The sequence below is a fragment of the Plecotus auritus genome, assembly GCF_963455305.1.
Source record: "Plecotus auritus genome assembly, chromosome: 6".
Classification (NCBI taxonomy): Eukaryota; Metazoa; Chordata; class Mammalia; order Chiroptera; family Vespertilionidae; genus Plecotus; species Plecotus auritus.
The window spans coordinates 80,240,438-80,266,962 of record NC_137773.1 but is presented as its reverse complement, the minus strand read 5'-3'; the positions used below and the strand labels follow the sequence as shown (position 1 = coordinate 80,266,962).

The window sequence follows — 26,525 nt, the reverse complement described above, 5'->3', positions numbered from 1 at the left end:
AAAAGAACCCTCCTGTATCAAGCTTAAGATTTATATGGCAATGGATCATTAAAAAAGCCAAACAGTTTAGCAGTACAGTTAGGGAAAATGAAAAGAACACTATGCAGAACAATAAAGAAAAAGGCAAGATGAGACATTAGTGCATTTTATAGTTTTTCAGTCACTGGCCCCGACTTCACCTTGCTTGTGTTTGACAACAAGACCGAGGGGAGGCCCCCTGGGACCAGCATCTGTGGATGAGAAGGACTCAGAGAGAGAGGTCAGGGGCTCGGACAGGAACACTCAGCTGCCTACCAGCCAGAATTCACTGTACATGAAAATGCCTGTGTTCTAGTCAAATTCAGTCTGGATTCACTGCTTATAAATAAGTGGATTTGCCACTTGTCACCTGTGGCTTGAGTTTGCAATGCTGGAAAATGATGCTTGCTTTCCTGAGTGTTACAAAATGATGTCACAGCTAAGTGAATACTTTCTAGAACAGACGTAGACAAACTACAGCCTGCAGGCCGGATCTGGCCCGTTCGGCTGTTCTATCCGGCCCACGGAGCCGAAAGAGCAGAGGGTTCTCTTGCTCTCCCCTCTGCTCCTTTACTTTGAATTTATATTAGTTCACACAAACACTCCATCCATGCTTTTGTTCCGGCCCTCCGGTCCAGTTTAAGAACCCATTGTGGCCCTCGAGTCAAAAAGTTTGCCCACCCCTGTTCTAGAAGGTGAGGTTACTTTCATGTATATGTGATATATTGAAATAGTTTGTTTTCAGAGATCATTCACTTCTGGTAATCTCAGGATTTTACTGTATCTATTATTTGACCAGAGGAATTATGTTGGTAGATGAAAATGCAAATATTTCAGGAAAGAAATGCTGTAAAAAAAAAAACTTAATGATCAAGATGATGTGTGAAGAAAAAGCACATCAGGAGACAGCTGAGGGGCCAAAGGAATTTAGCACGTCACCACAAAATTAGTCTGTGAAGGACAAAGTAAGGGTCGAGGACTAAAAGACTATAATCAGAAACTCAATTAATGTATATAGTCCCTTATCCTCTTTTCAAAATAATTTTATCAATTCTGATTTTGTAAGTAAATGACAGCTATGAAAGCCAAAAAGAAACACAGAAATCTTCTGGGAAAGGTTAATAACTTGAATATATATACATCTAATTTTTTTTAAAGTGAAAAATTTGGGGTAACTTTGACAGAATTCCAAACTTATAGAAAAGTTGCAAGAATGTAAGTACAATGAAGTCTCACATACCCTTTGCTTACATTCACGGTTTACATGTTGCTTTTATTAACTAAAAGCAAGAATTTTGGATTTTATACTTGGGAATGAAAATCACTACTAGGACAATCAAATTTGGTTGGTATAAATTATAACTGATAAGCTTAAAAAAAAAAACCTCTGGGAGTTTCCTGCTCTAACCTCTCAGAGAAATATTCTATTGTCACTAGCTGTTTAATTCCCATCTCATTTCATAATCACTGTGTCTTCACTATGGACTTTTTATTTCTTGAAAAATATATTTACTAAGAGATCAGTTTAAAAGTGCAATGACAAGACAATGTGTACTGTTCTCATTTCATGCATGCTAACTCTCTAAGTGAAGGTTGTTAATATCCACTTCCCTTTACAAAGAAAACTGGATCCAAGTACCTGCATTCTCTCCATTCCCCATCACAACATGTAAACCAGCCTTCAATCAGAGGTGGCTGATTATCAATTAGTTGTCCTCAACAAATGATTAGAAAAGGTATACTGCTTATTAGAATATAATTACTTTTTTTCAAGTAAAAATTTTACTTTAGTTAAACATTTTTTTATATCACAGCCTTCAATGAAGTACCTGTAGTTATTTTGGATTTGAGAAGTTGCCAGTAGGTGGGACGGAGAGCATGACCATGTTATAACAATAGCGAAGATGAAGAGCCACAGAAATGTGTCACCCAATGGCAAAGGGATGTTGACTACAGGAATGAAAATATTTGATTGCTGAATTCCAATGAGTTAATGACTAAACCATAAAGAGTTAGTAAACTTTAAGCAACAAAGGGAAAAGGATTTAAGTATGTATATAAAGTCTATTTTTTAAAAGAATTTGGTAAAATATTCCCTTAAGTAAATAAATAACCTAAGGAGGCATTTAAAAGTAATCTATCACCTAGAGCAGTGGTCAGCAAACTGCGGCTTGCGAGCCATATGCGGCTCACGAGCTGTGGTTTGCCGCTCTGTTGACTAATGAGTTTGCCGACCATTGACCTAGAGAAATAGTGAAACAGAACAACTATGGTTTGCAATTCATTTTTCTTTATACTTTTCATTTTTCCAATTTCCTACTTTGAAATACATTACTTCTATGATCAGAAAATAATGAAAGAGGCATGACTACGTTCATTCATTCCAAAATGTTTATAAAACTTCCTCTGAATAAGTATGCAAAGTGCAAGAATATGACAGTAAATAAATTAATCCTTGAGTCTGAGGAGTTTACACTCTAGGGAGATAGTAAACAGCAAATATAATAGAATAAAATAAAAGCTATGACGGGGTAAGTAGGTGTTAAGGGCTCAAGCAAAAAGGGCAATCTGACAGTGGGTAGTGGTGTGGGAGAGCAGGGAACAGGAGCTATGAGGTAAAGATGGAGGAGGTCTTTCAGAAGAAGGAAACAGGGAACGGCCTCATCATTTGTAGTGTAGGAGAATGAGTCATCCTCCAATGGATCTTTATTTATGTGTCAAGCATTCAGGTGCTGATGATATGACCGTGAGCAAAACATACCTGTCCTCCTGGAGGACAGACGTATCAAGTACCACCCCGACAAAGACAAGCTATTAAAAACAATGAAGCAGTGTAGTACGAATCTCGACAGGATGGTCGTCTAGGCAACATCAAAAGACTTGCCTGGGTCTATGACGACTGAGGGAGATCTGGACAGTAGTAGAGTCAAGGAGAAACTGGGTCAAGGGACAGGGTTTGGAGGGAACAGAGAAAGTAGGCTACGAGGTTCAGTATTCTCCTCCCCTCACTCTCACCAGCCTCTGGCATGGACACCTTACATCAAGCACGTCAAACTCGCGGCCTGCGGGCAGCATGCGGCCCACAATGAATATTTTTGCGGCCCAGCCAATATAACAGTATGTAAGAAACATTTTAATAAAAATTTTGTAACGTAATTTTTACAATATCTTGTTATACATAATTATTAATAACGAACTACAACGTTCACTAATGACTGATTACTATAATCCTGTTGCATTCATTTCCCTTACGGGCCTTACGCGCAGGCACACCATTTCTCTCCACTAATATTAACAAGCTAATATTTTAGCAGTCAATTGCCACATCATTAGTCTTGTACTGACTTGTTTGGTGTGCACAACAGGAAATATTTCACTTACGGAGAACAAGAAAAATAGGTTTATTTGCGTTACCCTTATTAATTTGTGCAGTTATTCAGTGTCTGGTAAGTTAATGTTCAAGAAAAAAAATTAATTTTTATTAAAATGTTCTATTATTTTCTGTTAACCTTTACTCATTTATTTCAGCCCTTTGTATTCAGCATGTCTCTATAGAAATAAACCTACATTACCATGAAAATTGAAGCTTTTCTTTTTTTGTGGCTCACATAAACTTAAACCTTGTTTATTTGGCCCGTGTTAGTCTTTGAGTTTGACATGCTTGCCTTACATAAAAGGTTATTCCAATTAAATTTCAGGAAGAGTCCCATACACTCCCTCCCGCTCATCCAACTAGAATGCCATCTCCGTGTCCTTTCTGTGTAGAAACTGGAGTCATAAATGATCTGAGTGATAAGCTCTGGCTAAGTAGGCTAAAGAGGGTGTGATAGAGGAGGGGGAGAAGAGCCTTCATGGCTGAAAGAACAATGTGTGACTGTCTTGGGCAGGAGATAAGATTTCCTTGAAACTGAAAGGAAACAAAGAGCAAGATACTAGAGGGACAGGCGTAGAGCTTAATATACCAAGATGTATTTGGTGTGCATCCTGAGAGCAATGAAAGATCATTGTTTTAAATAGGTGAGAGGTGAGGTTAGATCTGTAATTCTAAAAGATGGTTCTGAAGAAAACTGACACCATGTGCCTGCTGATAACATACACCATCGTTTGTTTGGCATTCTTACCAAAAATAATCCCAATCTAATCTAATAAAATAATTGACCTGTACTCCTAAAAATGACAAGGTACTAACAGACAGACAAACTGCAAAAACTCTTTCAGATTAAAGGAGACTGACGACATGACAACCAAATGTAACATGTGATCTGGAGAGCATCCTGGGCCTGTATCGCTATTTTTCTTTTTCGCTATAAAGGACATTATAGTAAAACTAGAGGCCCGGTACATTCATTCGTGTACCGGTGGGGTCCCTTGGCCTAGCCTGCACCCTCTCGCAACCCAGGACCCCTCGGGGGATGTTGGAGAGCCAGTTTCGGCCCAATCCCCGCAGGCCAGGCCGAGGGACCCCACCGGTGCATGAATCCATGCACCAGGCCTCTAGTATGCATATAAGATCTTTGGTTAATCTCTTCCCGCCCTCCCCCGTTTCCCCTTCCCTCAGAGATTCATCAGTCTGTTCCATGTTTCCATGCCTGTGCATTGAGTGTCTGCCCCCTGGTGGTCAGTGTGCATCACAGCTACTGGTAGAATGGTTGAACAGTTGCTTAGGCTTTTATATATATAGATATGAATATATAGATATGAATTGGTATAACTTGGGAAGTATAAATAAGGTATAAAGCTTAGATACTAGTATGAAATCAATGTAAGTTTTCTGATTTTGATTATTGTGCTGTGATTAGGTAGAGAATGTCTTAGAAAATAGGCACTCAGATATTTATGTAGTAAAGGAGCATCATGTCTATGTCTTTGAAATGGCTCAGAAAAAATTACATGCATGCACATTCAGAGGAAACAACAAAGCAAATGTGATAAGATGTTAACATCTGATAAGGATAACTGGGAATTGTTTGTATTATTCTTGCAACTTTTCTGTAAATCTGAAGTGATTTCAAAGTAAAAAGTTACACAAAAAAGATGACTTTGGATTCAGGCAAGATCGAACTGAAGAAAGTTGCTAGGAGGCTTTATAAAGCAATAATGCCTGTAAAAGATGACAATGACTATAGCAGCACTGAACAGAAGTGACTGGATTCTAGAGCACTGTAGAAGGTAAAAATGACAAGGCTTAATGACAGACTCAATTGACATGGGGAATGAGCAAGAAGGGCATATTTAAGTTAACTCCCAGTTTTCTGGCTTTTATAACAGGATGCTATCCACTCAGGTAGGCCCTGTCGGGTGGAAACAGGTCTGGGAGTGGCTGCTCTCCTATTCTCGACCAAGTCTAATAATGAACTCAATTTGGGGCACAATGAGTTTTGAAGTGCCTTCAAAGGCACACAAAGGAGAGGAACTTTGGATATATAAATATTTTAGATACATGAATCTGGAGCTCAGAAGAGAATTATTACTAAAGATGCACATTTATAAGTCACTAGAGGCCCGGTGCACGAATTCGTGCACGGGTGGGGTCCCTAGGCCTGACTGGAAATCGGGCCAACAGGGCCATGGGAAGTGGGCCCGCTGGGAGGAGGGGCCAGAGGAGGTTGGCCGGCCAGGGAGAGGGACCGTGGGAGGTTGGCCAGCCACCCCGATTAGGGCCATCAGGGCTGGCCGGCGGAGGGGAGGGACCATGGGAGGTTGGCCAGCCACGGGAGGTTGACTGTGGGAGCACAATGACCACCAGGGGGCAGCTCCTGCATTGAGTGCCTGCCCCCTGGTGGTCAGTGCGCATCATAGCGACTAGTTGATCGGACGTTTCGTCACTTAGGCTTTTATATATATAGACTAGAGGCCCAGTGCATGAAATTCATGCATGGGTGGGGTCTCTAGGCCTGGCCGGCGATCAGGGCCAATCAGGTTCCCCACCTCCTTGCCTCCTCCTTCCCTCATCACCTGCGCACCGCCACCATGCGGTTCCCTGCCTTCCCACCTCCTCCTTCCCTCACTGCTGGCATCTACTGCCACCCACCCCTGGTTCCCCGTCCCAGCCCGGGGCCTGGCCCTAATCAGGCAATTGGGACCTGTCAGCTGGGGGGAGGGACCGGGAGGTTGGCTGGCAGGGGCCAATCACCACTGCAGCGGGTGGGTGGTGGGCTGATCAGGGCCTGCCAGCTGGGGGGAGGGTTAGGGGGAGGGACTCAGGAGGTTGGCCACTGGCCCAAGGAGGGAGCCAGCCCTCGGCCCCCCTGGGAAAGTGGACACATCCACGGCCACCCACCCCTGGTTCTCCATCCCAGCCCGGGGGCCCTGCCCCGATCGGGCAATTGGGGCCTGCTGGCTGTGGGGAGAGACCAGGAGGTTGGTCAGCAGGCCCCATCGGCAATCGGGGCCTGCGGGCCAGAGGCAGTTCCTACGTTGAGCATCTGCCCCCTGGTGGTCAGTGTGCATCATAGCAACCGGTCGTTCTAGTCGTTCCATCATACAGTTGCTTAGGCTTTTACGTAGATTGTTTGGATGGTTATGGAAGCCCTGAGCATTTATTAAATTCCTTTGGTGGAGACTCTGATGGCCCAGCACTAGATATTGAAGAATTCTATTATGTGATAGCCAGTTGGAGAAAGATGAATCTCCAAAGTAGAAAGAAGAGAAAGAGTCAGAGATGTAAGAGGAAAACCAGGAATGCATTATCATGGGGAAGGGTGATGATGAATGGTCAAGTAGGATGAAGACTGCACCAGAGCTAATGACATTAAGTAATTTGCGACTCCAGGGAGAGGTGTCCTGGTGGGTGGTGTGGGAAAGGCACAGGTTGGAGGAATTAGGAATGCTGAAAAAAAAAAGTTGAGAGAAGGTGAAAGTTTTTCTTCTTAAATTTTATGTTAGAAGTGACTGAGCATAATTAAATGGGAAAACTGAGTTAAGATGGAAGGGTTCAAGATAAAGGAAAGATCACAATTAATAGCGAGATGGCTCTGAGAAGGCAAGAAAGGTTGGAATCTAGGGAAGAAAAAGAGATTCATTTATATGACAAATATTTACTGAGAAGCTACTATGTGTCAATAATTGTTTTAGGCACAGAGGATATGGTGGAGAACAAACTAAACCCTTGCCCTTATAAAACTTACCTTCTAGTGGAGAAGGAAGACAATACTATAAAGCAAATATCTATATATATAAAAGCCTAAGCGACTGTCTGACGTTCCGACCAGTAACTATGACGCACAATGACCACCGGGGGCAGATGTTCCGACTGTTAGCTATGACACACACTGACCACCAGGGGGCAGACACTCAACGCAGGAGCTGCCAAGCTGTGGTGACTTGGCAGCTGGGGTTCTTGGGTGACGCACTGGAACCAGAGCGGAGGGAACCTGATTCCGGGGTGCATCACCCGAGAATCGCCCTCTCGTAATCCGGGACCCTTCTGGGGATGTCAGAGCGACGGTTTTGGCCCGATCCCCGCAGGCCAGGCCAAGGGATCCCACTTGTGCATGAATCCGTGCACCAGGCCTCTAGTGTATATATAATGCAATGATACACACTAAGAAGAAAAATAAAGCAGGATGAGGGGATAGGGAGAAAATGGAGATACTATTTTAGCAAAGTATATCTTAGAGGGTTCTGAACTGAACAAAGGAAGATACTTTTTGGAAAAAACTATGTGGACTGCCAATCATCCCACTAATATAACCTCCCTCTGAGAGAAAACCAATGACAAGGGGTAGACAGAGTAGCAGTGGATTTTAATGCTGAGCCAGAGCTGTGAGAATACAAGAATTAGGTAAAGACAGGATTTAACAGGAAAGGGAAAACATGTAGCTAGGATTGTCTGCCCAATTTAGGTTTTGAACACCTAGCTAATTCATGACCCCACAGAAAATGTAGGCCCCTTTTAGAAGCCCTCACAGTACCTTGTATTTTATTTTTCTTAGTAATTATCAACACATATAGTTGTTTTCTAAACACAAGTATACTGAAATCTTCAACTGTGTAATTCTTTCTCTCCTGACAGAGTATAAGCTCCATGAGGAAAGGAAAGTTGTCTTGTTCATATCTCTATCCCCTTGTCCAGCACAGTGCAGATTTTCAGTAAATACCAAATAAATGAACACTTTAATCTTTGGGGGGAGAGGGAGAGAGATAATTATTTCAGGCTACTTTAATAAAAAATAACCTGTCAGACATATATGATGCAGTGCCTAAACCAACTGTAAATATATACTAGAGGCCCAGTGTACAAAATTCGTGCTCTTGGGTGTGGGGGGGTGGCCTTCAGCCCAGATTGCGAGATGGCGCATGCCAGGCCGAGGGACCCCACCAGTGCACGATCAGGGCCAGGGAGGGATGCGGGAGGTTGGCCAGCTAGGGAGGGACTATGGGAGGGCTCCAGGGCATGTCTGGCCTGTCTCACTCAGTCCTGATTGGCTGAACCCCAGCAGCAAGCTAACCTATCAGTAGGAGTGTTTGCCCCCTGGTGGTCAGTGCATGTCATAGTGAGTGGTTGAGCAGCCTTAGCATATCATTAGCATATTATGCTTTGATTGGTTGAATGGCCAACTGGCCGACTGGACACTTAGCGTATTAGGCTTTTATTATATAGGATTTTCTTCCTCTTTTGGATAATACCTGTGGATGGTAAATGTATTTCTAAGTGCTGGGTGTGATAATAATTGAATTTCCTGAGCTTTGCATAAAATGTAAGCTGGAATTATCTCTGACCTTGTCCTCATCACCTTATTGTAGCCCTTAGCTTGCGGTGGGGGGGAGGGGAATCAATAGTTGACTTTTATTTTTACTTTTTCTAGATGGGTTCACAGGGTTATCATTATGAATAATCATTGCACACAGTGATGTCTTCAGGACTGAATGAGGTGCAACAGATGGTTTACTTAGCTTGCTATACACTTTTGAGCTCTTAAATCTGCTTTAGATAGCTGTTTCCCCTCTTGTATGTGGTATCACTTTTTGCTATTGGGACTAATGTGCTTCTAAAAGTTAGCACTTTTTTTTTTTTTTTAAATAAACTGCTGCTTCTAAATAACAGCAAGCTTCCTAGATGAGGTCTTAAGTAAACAGCGCTGATTGTATGCCTAGGATAACCTATCTGCTTTAAGACATGGACTTTGGCTTCATATCCAATACTAAGATAGCTACAGCTGACCAGTATGAAAATAGTGCATAGCTACCTATCAAAAAGAACTGTCAGGCTCTATGATGTCAGGTCCCTGCCAAGGCAGTTAAGTGATTCTAAAATTCAATTTTGGGGCTCATCAGTTGACCATTTATATGAATTAGCAGGAAAGATGAAATACACATGACCTCACTTGCACTGAGCAGTTGCAGGAACATTTTACAGAGGCTCAGAACTTATAATAAAGAAATCATCAATAAATCAATACAACACTTTGCATCATCCTGGCCAAAGGAAATGATTTTGATGCAGAACATTTTTTTAAGGGAACAAAGTAAACTTAGGACAAAACACACGATACAGGTAACCTTTATGTAAATGGGCACCCATTTTTCAGCAAACGAAAGCTCAGTCTGTCTCAGATGCATCAACACATACCTTTGAACAAGTGGCAAAGGAAGGAAATTGAGGGTGGAAGTCATGTCCAGTCCACAGTCCAGCATAATGGTGGTTGATTTGAATTTAAGCACATTGCATGGTAAGGTTGGGTGCCCGGACAGGCAATACTGAAAAAAAAAGTAAATCACTTTTATCAATAATCAATTACCAAAAAAGCCCAAAAAGCACAGTAAATTAAATAAAGCTGATCATTTTCTATCAAAAGAACAAATGTAAATGCAGATTATTTGAAATACAAAGTTTCCAAACTATAGTTACCTGGTCCACTCTCACATAACACTTCCAAATTCCCACTATCTCATTGCACCTAGGTACTGCCTAAAGCTGTGGAAGTTAATTACATCCTACACCAGATCCTCAAACTGTGCGATAGGTGTGGTTTTCTCCCCCTATAAATAAGTCAAGTGATTTTCCTCAAAGTGGAATGGCTGGGGAGGGTTAACAAGCAAGCATCAGTGAGGGGTGATGGCTCAGCCTTGTCAGAAAAATGACGCAAAAGGACAAATGACTTCCCTGATGTGCAGATACTAAGCAGGAGGGAGGGACACCTACTCCCAGCCAATCAAAAGTCTCTCAGCTGTGGCAACAGACCTCAGAAGTCAAAGGCGCACAAGCCACAGTGGAGTATTTAAAGGAGAGTGATGAAGCAAGACCATACACTGACCTCAAACATTTCTCACATCCTCCCCAGGGCAGAGGGAGGGATATGCCACACTGAGAATTATTTATATGGGGTGTGCCCTGTGTCACCTATCGTAATTTGATTGCTGCTCTGAAGAAAAAAGAGTAAAGAAGAGGGAAAAGACCTCTCCCTCATTTTAAGTCACCACATACAGCAAAGCCTGGAAAATAGAGGGACTGATGCACTTAATCCCTTGACAAGTACATTCTTCCTTTCCAATTTTAGGTAAGGCCCAGCACCAGTCAGAGTAATGTGACATCAATGCCTGGTCCCACGTGGCCACAGCAGCTCAGGCTAAGTCTTCCCAGGTATTTGTTGCTTTGCTGGTTCTGTCACAGAATATATGTCCTACTTTTCTCTAGAGGACATTACAGGGACTGGTGATTTAAAAAAAATTTTTTTTAAATTGATTTCAGAGAGGAAGTGAGAGGGAGAGAGAGATAGAAACATCAATGATGGGAGAGAATCACTGATTGGCTGCCTCCTGCACACCCCCTACTGGGATGCCCTTGACCGGAAGCGAACCCAGGACCCTTCAGTCCACAGACCAATGCTCTATCCATTGAGCCAAGCCAGCTAGGGTGGGACTGGTGATTTTTTAAAACTGCATGTTCTAAGAAGGATAAGGCCAAGACCCAAAAAGAGTGTAAGTATTTTGCAAGCTCCTTTATTCCAAGTTTATGTATGATGATTGTATTTCCCAAACCAAAATTCGCAACTCATGGTTTGAAAGAGTACAAAGTTACTTAAAATGAAAATAGTACAAATTATTTAAAACTAGAGGCTGTGCACGGGTGGGGTCCCTCGGCCTGACCGGTGATCGAGGCCTATTGTGGGGGCTGGCTGGCCGGGGGGAGGGACCCAGGGAGGTTGGCCGGCTGGGTAGGAGGGTGGGGGGAAGGGGCCACAGGAGGTTGGTTGTGGGAGTGCACTGACCACAAGGGGGAAGCTCCTGCATTGAGTGTCTTCCCCCTGGTGGTCAGTGCATGTCATGTCGACTGGTTGTTCGATTTTAACGGTTGCTTAGGCTTTTATATATATAGATTGTAATTGTCCTTAAAAAGTTCAGGAAGCATGATTTGGGTAATTATACTTTGCGTAAGTTCATTCTTTGATAGGTATCAGAATTACAGAATACCCCATCATCCATACAGTTCCCCATTGCTAGCTTGTTCTTATCCCTATCTAAGAATTATTTGTTAAACTGTCTCAAAATGAACACAAAGCATCATGTTAAACTTGCCCCAAATAAGCCAAATGTTCTGATAGGAGCTTTCCTATATTTCCCCTTTTAAAAAGAAATCAGATATTCAGAAAAACCTAAAAAGAAATAAAATTAACTGTATATAATGGTTATCACTGGGTGGAAAGATATGATGTCATTTTCTTCTTTCTGCTTTCTGTATTTTCCAAACGTTTGACAATAAGCATTTATTACATTTGTATAATTAGAAAAAAATATGATTAAAACAAAACTGGAAATCTAGCCAGCAACACTGAATCACCACATTTTTCTTATCTTTGTTTTTAACTCTAAATTATGGATAAGAGGTTACGCCAGAAGGCAGATTAACGTGTAAAAGCTGCTGCTCAAAAGATTTGAGGCAAGAGAATTTAGCTGAAAGACTTCAGTTGCTCCTGTCACACAAGAATAAAGAAAGGTGAGGAGCAATTTATAAGGGCCATAACTGAATGGAAGATTTTCAGAGCATCTACTAACAGAGTGCCAGACCTTGCTCTCACTAGTTCCATATTTATGGATGAGGAAATTGAGCTTCACACAGTTGAGTGGCTTGTCTGAGAAGAGCCAAAGACTCACAGCAAAGTCCCCTGACTCTAAAAATCTCACTTATTTTTCCCAAATAGCACCACTCACTTTGTGGATCAACAGTCTCCTGAGACACACAGTGACTGGCCCAGGTTCACACAACCAGTAACTGAGGCACCTGCAAGGTTCCTGAAGTTTGCCTGTCTCCAGAGATGTTCTCTGCATGTACCTAATATGCTGCCTGCAATCCCTGTAAGACGAATACACAGAAGCATTTACCAATCACGTGATTTCAATTTTAAAATTAGAAATGAATCTACATTAAGTAGATTCAAAAAGTTTGAAAAATAATAAAAAGAAAAATTGTAGCCACAATCATTTTTCTATTCCCTTTTTTTCATATCTGTAAAGGCTGTACTTTTATTACCTATACTTCTCTGCATGCTGCTTTTAAAACACACTACGGCTATGTTTTTTGTCTATGGTGCATCATACTTCATTTTTGTTGGCTGCCTAAGTAAATACACAATTACTTGTTTAATCATTCCCTTACTGTTGAACATGCAGTGTTGCTTCCACTCGCTCTATTACAAACATGGCTGTGGTGATCACTTTAGTGCTTAAGGTTTTTTCCATACTGGACTATTTTTTTAGAGGATTCCCAGAAGTGGCATTAACTAGGTCAAAAAATATGAGCATTTTATGGCTCTTGAAATATATGCCAAAATGCTTTCCAAAAAAAGGCTGTACCTATTCACAATGTCATCAGTAATATATCAGAAGATCTGTTTCGCTGCTTATCCCCATTAGCATTACGGTCACAACCATCTAGAATGTACACCAAAATGAAGCTATAATGTTAGTAGTAGCTGTCCAGAAGCAATTAAAGGGCCCTAAACAGGCAAGTCGACTACTTGAGTGGCAGTTTGGAGAAATGATGAAAGCAGGGCGTTTGAAGTAAGACTGCCTGTGCTCCTATCCTGGTGGTGCTCGTTATTGACATGTGATTTGGAAAAGTTACTTAACTTTGCAAAGACACAGTTTCCTCATATGTAAGATGTAGTAATAAAGCTGTCCTCCTAAAGTTGTGAGGACTAAATGAATGTATAGCACCTGACACAGGGCCTGTGCTCACTATTAATTTCTATAGTTACAGAATCATTAAGGGGCTGATGAGGCTACCTAAATTTGGGGAGAATAATTTGCAGCCTTTTAGAGAAGCAATTCTATTCTAGAGTGGCATTCACTAATGTCTTAGACATTTGTATATCCCACAAGACTAGGTAAAGGAAGTTAACAATTTTACAAATACTGTCTGTTGCTAGTTTGCCCTCTAGGAAGATACAGTCACTGCGTACACAATGAATAGTATAGCCCAGTGGTTGGCAAACCGCGGCTCGCGAGCCACAGGCGGCTCTTGGGCCCCTTGAGTGTTCTAACGCCACTTCTTCAAAATAGACTCGCCCAGGCCGAAAACCGACTTCTGAGCATGGGCCACGAAGTTTCAATCGCACTGTACGTGCGTGCCCGCACGTGGTATTTTGTGGAAGAGGCACACCCAAAGGGCCAAAGAGCCGCATGTGGCTCGCGAGCCGCGGTTTGCTGACCACTTGACTCTAGCCAAAATAAGGTTCTACAATATTTTTTCTAGCTCAACAAGCACATAGCAATGCTTTTATGTTAATTTTATTTCTAAATAACAAAGAGTTACAGTGAATCAAAGAGTTTTATAAAATACAATAAATCTCACAACTCTGGAATAAAACATTATATGTCCTCCTTTTCCCTAGTCTTAGTTAAAATAATTTAATATACATAGTTATTAAGATATGGTGTTTTTCAAGTGTCAGGCACTCTTCAAGAACTTTACATTTAGCTCCTTTAATCCTCCCAAGAGTGCCATGAGATAGTAATAATTTTCCCATCTTATCTTATAGGTGAAGAAAATAAGGCATAGAGATTATGAAATTGCACATGTTACAAAGTTGTAAGGATGTGCCAGGACTTAAACCCAGGACAATGACACCCAGAAAGTGTACACTTAACTACCACATCATGCCATGCTACACAGAAAGGAATTGTCAGAGACCCCCAAAAACCATGCAGAGATGATATGTCTGTCCCAAAAGGCCATCTTTTAAGTTGATAAAGAATGTAGGTTGAAGTTATAGTCTTGTTGTGAACAATGAAAATTAGTTATATGACTAACTTAAGATAAAGCAAAGGTCCCAATTAGATTAAATTATTAAATTGGTCTGCAATCCATCACAAGCAGTAATTTTCTTTTCCTGGGTTTTCCCTTCCATTCAAAAAGAGGTGATAGTATTCTCTCACTACAAAGTACTGTTACTGCTGAAACTGCCTCTAAATATCTGTTATGTGACCTAAAACTATTAGGTTGAGTTAATGCCAAAAGCTCTTCAATCTTGTTTGGGAGAATTGCACACATCATAAAGGGGCTGGTTTTCCTTAAAAAAAAAAAAAAAAAAAAAAAAAAAAAAAAAAGGGACAATAGTGTTAATGAAGTAAGCTGTAAATGACATCACCAATTTTCCCCTCTTTTTTTCCTTTCTCTAAACCAACACATATGTCCACTGTGGAGATCTATGAGCAGAGAAATGAAAATCAGTTTGCTTTTCTCACTGGCAGTGAAATAAAGAAGTGAGTTTGGTTTTTTCTGATTCATATACAGCATTAAAAAACAGTTTTAGCAAAATAATTTTTGTGTAATGGTTTTGCCTCCTGGTACAATATTAGAAAACGTATTAGTATAATTCAAACATAAATGAATATAGGGTAAAACAAATTTAATGGATTCAGAAAATGTATTTGAAAAATTCCAACACTGATTTAAGGCAACACTGATTTCAAGCTATAAATGGAAGGGTATTTTCTTTAATCTGATAAAGGGTTCCTAACCAAATCCTACATCATAGTTAATGATGAAGCATGAGAAACAGTTCTGCAAGGCAATAACAAAATAAGAATACCCACTATGACTGCTTAAATTCAACACTATACTGAAAATGCTATATAATGTGATAAGACAAGAAAAATATATAATAATGAAAGTGTAATATGCTAATTAGACCGAACATCCTTCCAGATGACCTTCTGGACGAAGCCGGGGCTTCCAGGGAAGCCGGGGTCCTGGGAGCCTGCCGGCAACTGGAGGGAAGCCCAGGTCCCGGGTGCCGGAGGGAAGCTGGTGCCGGAAGCAGGGGGAAGGAAGGCCTACTCTTGCACGAATTTCATGCATTGGGCCTCCAGTAAAAGATAAAATGTTAGAAATAGAGAAATAAAACTGTCATCAATCACAGATGATAAAATTAGAAGACATTCTGAAAATACACTATTACAATTAATAAGGCAGTTCATCAAGGTTGTTGGGTACAAGAATTAACACACCAAAATTAACTGAGTTCCTATATGCCAGCAATAAACAAGTAGTAAATGCAAATAAGCATTAAAATAGTGTCACTTATATAGCAAAAAATTAAATGTATCATAAAAGTAAAAAAAAGTGTGAAATCTTTACCAAAAAAATTTATAAAGCTCTACTTAAAGATAATGTTAACTGAACAGAAAATAAACTACTACAAAAAATAGGAGTTCTCACTAATCTACTTTTTTATAGAGTTTAAGAATCGTATGGATAAGATAAAAAAAAAAGATCATAGAGTATTTAAATTTTCTGTATTACAACTTAGTATAATGTGATTAACAGTAGGATATTGCACTGGGATAGCTAATGGACCAATTAACTAGGAATAAACTTCAAAAAAGAGGCACACATATATCTTGGACTTTGACATATGATAAAAATAGCACTACCAATATATGGTGCTGGGAAAGTCTGTAACCCATTTGAAAAAACTACTTGAGAAATAGAAATGAGGGAGAAGAGTGGTCAATAAATGAAGATATGAAAAGATGCTTGATATCACTATAATCTGGGAAATACAAGCCTTAGGTTGGCTAAAATTAAACAGACTGTAATACTAAGTATTAGAAAGAATGTAATCTCTATATATAAAAGCCTAAGTGACTGTTACGACTGGTCAACCAAATGACCAGTCACTATGATGGGCACTGACCACCAGGGGGCAGACACTCGACACAGGAGCTGCCCCCTGGTGGTCAGTGCACTCCCACAGCCAACCTCCCATGGCCAGCCAACCTCACCTGGTCCTCCCCCTCCCCCCCCCCCCCCACCCCGCCGCTCCTCCCAGCCGCCAGCCCCGATTGCCAGCCAAGTCGAGGAACCCCACCTGTGCACAAATTCACACACTGGGCCTCTAGCAGAGTATAAACTGGTAGAACCACTCTGGAGAACAATCTGGCAATACCTAAAAATGCTAAAAATACATATACTGCAACATATACTAAACTAATAAAAGCATATCTGGGTATCATACATAGCTACTAACTTGAGCAAAGTAGTAACCTCTGGTGAGGGAGAAAAAATGAAGGTTGTTGATCTTAGCTTTAGTTATAACTTGTCTTTAAAGAGGGGAGGGCAGGAAGGAGATCTGATTCTCTCCCTCACCTCCCATAAAGGGCAAACTATTAACATCTACCTAAGGGTGTCTTTTCTGTATTGTCATTAGATACTTCCGCAGACATCAGAATTATGTAATGATACCTTTCCTACTATTGTGAAAATCTGCAGTGTTATTTTCCTTATGACAAAAGTCTCATGGTGCAAAAATAGAATCTAAGACACTGGTTCTCAACCTTTCTAATGCCGCGACCCTTTAATACAGTTCCTCATGTTGTGGTGACCCCCAACCATAAAATTATTTTCGTTGCTACTTCATAACTGTAATTTTGCTACTGTTATGAATCGTAATGTAAATATCTGTGTTTTCCGATGGTCTTAGGCGACCCTGCTACTGTTATGAATCGTAATGTAAATATCTGTGTTTTCCGGTGGTCTTAGGCGACCCTGCACCACCGGAAAACACAGATATTTACATTACGATTCATAACAGTAGCAAAATTACAGTTATGAAGTAGCAACGAAAATAATTTTATGGTTGAGGGTCACCACAACATGAGGAACTGTATTAAAGGGTCACGGCATTAGAAAGGTTGAGAACCACTGATCTAAGAGGTCATAATGGATAAATATTTTAGTATTAGTATAGCATTTGCTAGGTATATTTGTTAATTTTCAAGGAACTGTGCTTGGTAGTGATAATGGTCTATAACTTTCATTTTGATATCTCACTTATCCTGATGCAAAGTGAACAAGACTTAAAACTACTGAAATGGCAATGAAATGGGATAAAGTGCAAATACTACCTCGTGAGAAGGATGATTCAACAATATATGATCTTGTGGGGAGGGGAGAAACAAAGGTAACTCCTAAATTTTTAAGTTATTGAGATTACTTCGGTATTTTTAATGAACTTCTTGATACTATCTAGTCTTACAAACTTTGGCAAAACACTTCTCTAACAAGACCAGGCAAAGCTTTATAATTTTATGGTAAATTTTTCAACTGATATAAATAATTATCTATTTACTAGAAATGTCATATTAATATGATAGCTATATTTATAAATATACATATTCATAAAAATACACATCAATGCTGACATTTGAAAAGGAATTCTAAAAATAAAAGTGGACCTTAGGCCGAAACCGGTTTGGCTCAGTGGATAGAGCGTCAGCCTGCGGACTGAAAGGTCCCGGGTTCGATTCCGGTCAGGGGCATGTACCTTGGTTGCGGGCACAACCCCAGTGGGAGGTGTGCAGAAGGCAGCTGATCGATGTTTCTCTCTCATCGATGTTTCTAACTCTCTATCCCTCTCCTTTCCTCTCTGTGAAAAATCAATAAAATATATTTAAAAAAAAAAAAAAAAAGTGGACCTTAGGTGAGAACGGAATAGGAATTGGAAATTTCATTGTATGAATTACCTTCACTAACAATAAGAATTATTGACAAATATTTTCTATTTAATACTTAATTAGCTCTTTCCCAACAAGTGAATAAAATAAATATTGTTGATACCAACTCAATTGTCAAGGCTCAAGATCACACAGTTAATAACAGACTGAATTCACACTCAAATCAGCACAAGTTCCAAGTGCTTTCTCTTAAATCATTCCAACTAATAGGAATAAGAACAACTTTGACAGTGCACTATGCTAAGAGTGACAGATTTAATATGGATAGAAGAGTTGGATAGGACAAAACATCAAAGAATCTTAGAAATAACTGTGACTATAGTTTTTTCTAGTCATCTTTTCTAACTGCTCCCTCAATATTGTTTCCCTATTGTGCCACTATCAAACCCCTGCTAGATTACCTCTAAGGCAGACAGCTTGGAATAGACTGATAAGAGAGAGCATTTGATTAGTCCATTCAGACTACTGACATTCGATTCCATGTCTCCAGAAGCTGTACACTAGTGTATTTTAATACTTTTTAAATGTTCTATTTCCTAATGATAAAATCGTGTGTTTTTAATTTAGTTTTTTTCCCCATAGTCTACCTTATACTCACCAGATTCTTAGCTTCCACAAAAATCATAAAATACTGGGGTTAAAGGGGCTTTGAATTAAAAATGGATAAAATTAAGAGTAAAAGCTAAAATAAAACTTCTGGAAAAGCACTGTTCAAAAGAAATACAATGCATGCCACACACAATTCTAAAATTTCTAGTAGCTAAATTAAAAAAATAAAAGGAACAGGTTTAAGTTACTTTTAGTAATATATTAAACCCACTAATCTAAATTATCATTTCAATGTATAATCAATGTAAAATTTTATTCACATATTTTTTACATCACTTGTTTGTACTAACTCTTTAAAATCTGGTGTGACCCTTATACTTACAGTGTATTTCAATTTAGATGCTAAATTTTCATCTGAAATATTTGATATGCATTTAGATTTCATAAAACTTACAGTTGAAAAAAGTAGCTCCACATATCCAAGTTCTTATGAACATATCTGAAATTTTTTCAATAACTGAATTGCATGTTAATCTTTAAAAAACAAATTAATTAAATTGAGATACAACTTAAAATTCAGTTCGTCATACTAATAATAGTGTGAGTGTTTAATAGCTACATGCAATTAGTGGATGCTATATTGGACAGGGTAACTCTAGAAAAACAGGAAAAATCTCTGTGCCTTGGGTTGGGCAAAAATTTCTAAGATTAGACACAAAAAACAAGAACCATAAAAGAAAATCTATAAATTTGACTTAATAAAAATTTAAAACTTGTTCTTCAAAAGACATTCTTAAGAAAATGAAAGATAACTCACACATTAGGAGAAAATACTTGCAAAACACATATTTGATAAAGAACATGAATACAGAAGATAAAAAGAATTCTTTCAACCTGAGAACACAAACAATGAAATAAAAATGGGCAAAATATATAAATAGGCATCCACTGAAAAAGATATATGAATGGCATATTAAAAGATTCTAAACACCAGTCCTTGGAGAAATACAAATTAAAACCATAATAAAATGCCACTGCATTCTTACAAAAGGGTCAGAATTAAAGATTGACAAGTTGGAAACCTCATACACTACTAGCATAATGCTTTTGAGGTTCATCATTGTTTCTGCAAATACCATTTGTTTTTATTACTAAGAAATATTCCATGTATAGATGTACCACAATTTGCTTATCCATTCACAAGCTGATGGATGTTTGGATTGTTATTTTCAGTTTTTGATGATTATGAATAAAGCTGCTATAAAATGTCACATACAGGTTTCGGTAGGGGCATATGATTTTATTTCCCTTGCATAAGTACTTAAAGAGTGGGATTGCTGGGTTATATATGTTCAATTTTACAAGAAACTCCCAAACTGTTTCCCAAAGTGGACAATTATTTTTAGCTTAAATAAGCCAGTCAGATTTTGTTGCTGGGCTGTGTACCATAGCATCCAACATCCCTTTTAACCTAAGCATAAAGTATTAGTTCTAATTGTGCTTCTAATTTGGTATTAGCCCACATGAATTCCTAAATTCTTTGGGCCTCAAATTTCCTCATCCACCATTTCATTGGGGCAACCAAAATCCTTGGTCTTTTATATAACCTGCCAACAAGACGTGTCTGTGACACTGTATTCTTTTACAATTCACTTTCTAAAAGTATAAAAAATTACATGATTTGTAAGCTGGAAGGAATTCCAAGATCATCTAGTCCAAATACCTCTTTTAAAAATGAAGACCCTTGCTCTTCCAAGGCTTGTGAGCTTTCCTCTCCACCAACACACCAGAGTATACACATTCAATGACATCAATAAATGTAGCTCACTAGGAGACACTCCATGCCTAAACAGGGTGTATAACATTCGTAATTTGTCAGGGAAAGAGGGGAGTACTGAGACTCCTTGCCTTATACCTCACCATCCTGAGTTAAATTGCTTCCACTGAGCCAAATTTGCCTAATTTGATACTATTATCCCTGCTAAGAATTTTGGGCCAGGCCCTGACACACTCAGAGACTTCTATAAATACATTTCAATTTTATCTGGTAATCTTTCACTTATTCTGCTTTATATCTTGATTCCATTTTGCAGGAGAGCTGTTAAATGTGTCAATCATACTCACTGTCAAAAATGACTACACAGCTGGATAAAAAAGAGGGTAATTTTCCACTTGAGCAGAAAATCTGTAGCATGCATAGTGAACACAGAGAAAGAAGTCACTTTCTGGTTGGAGAGTGGCTAAACACCATGACACCTATGGTAGCGCCCGCCTGCTTATCCTGTCCTCTGACTTGGCTTTTCATAAAAATGAGTAAAGAAGCAGAAAGTGGTCCTAAAAAGCCTCTCCCCACGCCCTTACCCCTCCCACACAGAGAAGCTCAGAAAGAGTGAGAATGTTGACAGTAAACATTAAGGATGAGAGAGGGGAAGCAGCAGGGGCTGACCTGGGAATAAATACTGTTGGCTCTCTGGCACCAGAACTTTAAAAATGTTAGGAAGTAATTATAGTTGATAAAGAAAAGTCCACAGAGCTATGTATATGACATCAAAGTATTTTTAAAAATTCACTGGAAGCACATACAGGTTGTCCCCCCAAAATGTATACACAGTTTAATAGCTGAAAGCTCAACTTTGAAAATGAAATTTTAATAAACACTGACTTTATAATTATTCAAAGTGTGCGCATACATTTTTTGGGGGGATACTCTATATATACCAAACTGGTAAAAGTGGTTACTACTGGGGAGAGGGTGGTTGATCATATTGGAACCTTCACTGTTTAATTTCGATACTCTGTACTCTTGACTTTTTTAAAAACATTAACCAGATTTCTTTAAAGAAGATTTTTTTTCATTTTTTTTGAATAAAGAGTAATTAACATAGAGATTTCTATTGGCAACCAAGTTTTAAAAGAGGTGGAGAGGAAAGGAAATAAAGAAATGGGAGGTAGAAGGTAAGAGTAGAAATAGTTAATAATAAATTAGTAAGTACTACTCTAATCTAACCTTCCATTGAAACTATGTATATATCTATTATCCAAAGCAAAAGCTGTACCCCACCCACTACCAAAAAGACATTGTATTAAAGGTCATATATGATTGACCTATGCACTTTTTTTTAACTTTTGTTCTATAGTATTTGTTTTACTTGTGATTGGTTTTCAGGTGTTTAATGACCCAATATTATGCCCTTTAAGAAAAAATACATTAAGGCTGATAAAAGTGCTAGTAAAAAGCAATATATGATTATGATGGAGAAAGGTAAAGATCATTTCAAAAGGAGAAAAAAGTATGAAAATGATAAGTATAATATTGGGATGAATTAAATAATAGTAAAGGCAATTTAAGAACAATGGTATTGAAAATTTGCAGCAATGACAATGAGCAAGAAAGCAGAAAAAAGATTAACAAAATGCTATAAAACTTGTAACTGGCTAAGAGGATCAGGCTGAGAATATGTTGAGTTAAAGGAGCCAGACACAAGTAAGTACATACATGGATTAACAACTAGATAATTTATGTTCGTTTTATGGTATGGAAATTATATACCTATACGTATGTCCATGCCCTGAGGACAGCATCACACGTTCCAGTGATTTACCTATGTTCAACCTGTCGATGTGACTATGTATTTATCATAGAATATCCTATGTATTTATTTATCAGTTCTGTAGAAATGAGATCCTTCCAAACTTTCTCAATAATGACGAAGGTCAAGGAATTCACTGAGTGTCTCTGTTCTCTTTTGCCATCTGGGCATTCATCTTATATGGTGCCCATCAAATGGTCCCATTGGTTCTCCAGATCCCTTTCACATTCTGATGTATTTATGAATTCTGGTACTACTAATGAAGTCTTCATAAAGTGCTTAGAAAAATCTTGTTCTAAGTAGGCAATTCTGACTTTGCTTTGATGCATTTGCTAAGCATGCTGATGCTTCCTGTTTTGATTATATTTCACTTTTTGAAAATATTTTCTGTAACTGCAATGAATTGTACTTTTTTATTTCTGAACTCCTTTGCCCGATTCCAAAGGGATGATGAATAAGGCTCCAGGTGTTTAAAATTCTTACTTTAAGCTCCTAAACTTTCTGTTACTGTCCAAAGCACTAAGTTTCATATTTAAAATCCACCACTGTGGCTTCAGTCTACCCTTCTAACTTCTACTTCTAATACATTCACTAAGTCTGCCCCTAGTCCCAAGTGCAGTGATCTAGTGCTCCAATCACATGTACAAATCTTTCATATGTTAATAACACATGCTGAATGAAACTGTTGATATTCTGAATAAGGAGGATGTGAGAAAACAGAAATGTGCCCATTTTTGTACACATTGCTATAGAGCTGAACATCTCATTCTGAATCTTTTTTTAAACCACTTTATTAAGGTATGATTGACATGTAAAAATGCACTGAAATATATTTAGTGTACATAACTCGATGAGTTTGGGGATAAGTATATACCCATTAAACCATCACCACTAGGCTATCCATAAACATCCATCACCTCTCAAAGTTTCCTCTCACTTCCATTATTATTATTTCTTGTGTGTGTATGTGTGTCAGAAACACTCAACATAATCTAAATGCTTTTTTCTCGTTAATCCTTACCCAAGGATATCTTTTCCATTGTTTTTTTCAGAGAAAGTGTAGGGAAGGTGGGGAGAGACACATTCACTGGTTGTCTCCTAAATGTACCCTGCCCAGGGCAGGGGCTTGAACCTGCAACCTAGGTACATGCCCTTCACTGGGAATCGAACCCATGAACCTTTGGTGTGCGGGCTGACACTCTAACCATTGAGCTACACTGGCTAGGGCCAAATGCTTTTTAATTTAACTGTTCCTTCCACCCACAGTAAGATAAAATGCTCCTCTGCTAATGTATTTGTCAACCAATGCACCAGCTCAAATTTTATTTCTCTAGGAAGCTCTGATTCTTTGGTTGGAATTCATCTTTCATGATTCTAATCTTACATACCTTACTATTGCCTTTATCATGGATAAATAATATACATATTTATGCCCCATGCATAAATAATATACACAGTATACTGTGTCTGTGGTTTGTTAAATAGTGAGTTATTGACAGGTAGAATCCATGTGTTATTTATCTTTTGTATGCCCCACAGCATCATGGAGGTTTTGTATAAGATAGGCTTTTACTAACTTCTGTTATTCTTTCTCTTATCTGTTAGTTTTAACTATCACATAGTCATTCATCAACAGTTTCTTCCTATTGGATCTACATAGCGTGAATCAAATATAGCTTAAAATAAATAAGCTACTGTCTAAGGTTCCAAAATCCTTTTTGTTTCTATAGAGATTATTTTTGGTGTGGTAATTATGTTTATTTGAACAGACTGTTTTGTTTACATTTCTTGCCTTTATCAGGCCTGTCTCTTAAGTACAGAGAGGGAAACTATTTCTGGCTGTTCTGTTTTCCAAGGAAACCTTGCAATTTTCTTTTAAGGTCATAGAAGTCTTTTATTTCTATGAGTCTGCTATGCACCATCTAAGACTTTAAGTTATAAAAACCATTGTTTTCTCAAAAGTCTGGAAAAAGCTTGCAAGATATAATTAACTGCCTAGAATAAACAATACAACATAAATAGATCTTCCCCTTAGAAAGTAACGTTCTGTTGGGCTATGTGAAAGAATCTCACTTTATTAGCAAGAAAGCAGCAACAGTAAATTAAAATATACAAAGATTTCAAGACAGAAGTCAATATAGCAGTGACATGCTGAGTTTGAGCAGCATGCCCACTCACGTCAGAAATAGAACAGAGATGCCTACCACCATGACTAGTCCAAACTATTCTGAAAGTATAAAACAACGTAATCAGGGGGGGCGGGGAGTGAAGGGGGGGATGAAGTGTAAAAAAATTATCTGCAAAGTTAAACAGGTGGAAAACCCAACAGAATTAACTGGGAAAACTACTAAAAATTAAAATAAGAAAACTCAACAAGTTGCTGTAGAGAGAATAAAAAACAAAACACCCACCCTGGACCATATGGCTCAGGTGGTTGGAGTGTCGTCCTGAACACTGAAAGGTCATGGGTTTGATTCTCAGTCAGGGCACATACCCAGGTTGTGGGTTCCATCCCCAGTGGGGGCGCATGCATGAGGCAACTGATTGATGTTTCACTCTCACATTGATGTTTCTTTCTCTTAAATCAATAAAAGCATTTCCTCAGGTGAAAGAAAGAAAGCCCGAGTGGTTGGCTGAGTGGTTGAACCTTGAAGATATTATGCTAAGTGACATCTGGAGATGGGTGGTGGTGATGGCTGCACAACAATGTACAAGTACTTAATGGCACAGAATGATACGTTTAAAAATTGTTAAAATAGTAAATTTTATATTGTGTGTATTTTACTGCAATTAAAAAAAATGTAATGCACAAGCAGAAAATCTGAAGAGACCTATAGCAAGTGAAATAATCGAATTAGTGCCCTGGTCTGGTGGCTCAGTCAGTTAGAATGGATCTTCCCCGGTTGGGGTGTACACTGGAGGCAATCAATAGATGTTTCTCTCTAACATCAATGTTTCTTTCTCTCCCCTCTCCCTTCCTCTCTCTCTCAAATCAATAAACATATCCTCGAGTGAGGATTAAAAAAATTAATTAGTCAATTAAAAATCTTCCCACAAAGAAAAGCCCAGTCCCAGATGGCGTCATTGATGAATTCTATCAAACTTTTAAATAAGAAATAATATCAATTCTTCATACACCTTCCAGGGTAGACAGGAGGAGGGAACATTTCCCAACTCATTCTATGAGAACACTATTTCTCTGATACTAAACCCAAACAAAGATAGCCTAAGAAAACTGCAAACCAGTATCTTTCATGAATGGATCTGAAAAAAATCCTCAACAAAATATCAAACCGAATCTAGCAACACACATAAAGGATTACACATCATGATCAAGTGGAAATTATCCCTAGAACACAAGCTTGATTTAACATTCAAAATTCAATTAAGGTGCCCTGGCGGGTTTTGCTCAGTGGATAGAGCATCAACCTGTGGACTGAGGGGTCCCAGTTTGGATTCCGATGAAGAGCCTGCCTGGGTTGCGGGCTCAGTCCCCAGTAGGGGGCCTGCAGGAGGCAGCCAATCGATGATTCTCTCTCATCATTCATGTTTCTATCTCTCTTTTCCTCTCTGAAATCAATAAAAAATATTTTTAAAAATTCAATTAAGGTAATACACCATACTAATACAATAAAACTAAAAAAACCCATAGGCTCATCTTGCTATCCAAAGGAAAACCACTTGATAAAATCCAAGACCTGTTCATGAGAAAAATGCTCAACAAACTAGCGCTGGAAGGGAACATCCTCAACTTGATAAAGGGCATCTATGAAAAACCTACAGCTCACATCATATTCAACAGTCAAAGACTGAATGCTTCCCCCCCTAAGACCAGAAAAGGGAAAAAGATGGAAAGAACATCTGCCTGCACTTCTATTCAATATTCTACTGGAGGGTCTGACCAGTGCATTTATGCAATCTAGAGAAATAAAAACACGGAGACGTTAGAAACAAAAACTTAAGTCCACACAATAAAAGTAGCTGCAAAGTGTAACATTCCAAAAGTCTATCAACTGGTACCTGGATAAACAAAGTGTGGTGTATTCATATAGTGTCATATTATTGAGCAATACATGCTACAACATGGATGAATCTCAAAAACAGTATGCTAAGTGAAAGAAGTCAGACACCAAGACCGAATACTGTATGAGCCAATTTATATGAAATGACCAGAAAGGGCAAATCTACAGACAGAAAGTAGATTAGTGGTTGCCTGGGCTGACTGCTAATGAGCACAAGGAACCTTTCTGGAGTGGTGGGAATATTCTAAAACTGAATTGTGATTGTTGCCTAACTCTGTAAATTTTCCAAGAGTCATTGCATTGTGTCCTTTATTTTTTTATTTTTATTGATGTTAGAGAGGAAAGGAGAGGGATAGTGAGATAGAAACATCAATGATGAGACAGAATC

At 38.9% G+C, this 26,525-nt stretch overlaps 1 protein-coding gene across 1 annotated transcript in view; it reads right to left on the bottom strand.

Annotated features, from left to right (window-relative positions):
* Positions 1-26,525, bottom strand: part of INTS9 (integrator complex subunit 9) — a 95,556-nt gene that overhangs the window by 60,333 nt on the left and 8,698 nt on the right. The window contains 1 exon segment of the mRNA XM_080673903.1: positions 9,590-9,717. Within this exon segment, the coding sequence (XP_080530029.1) occupies positions 9,590-9,717 (128 nt within the window).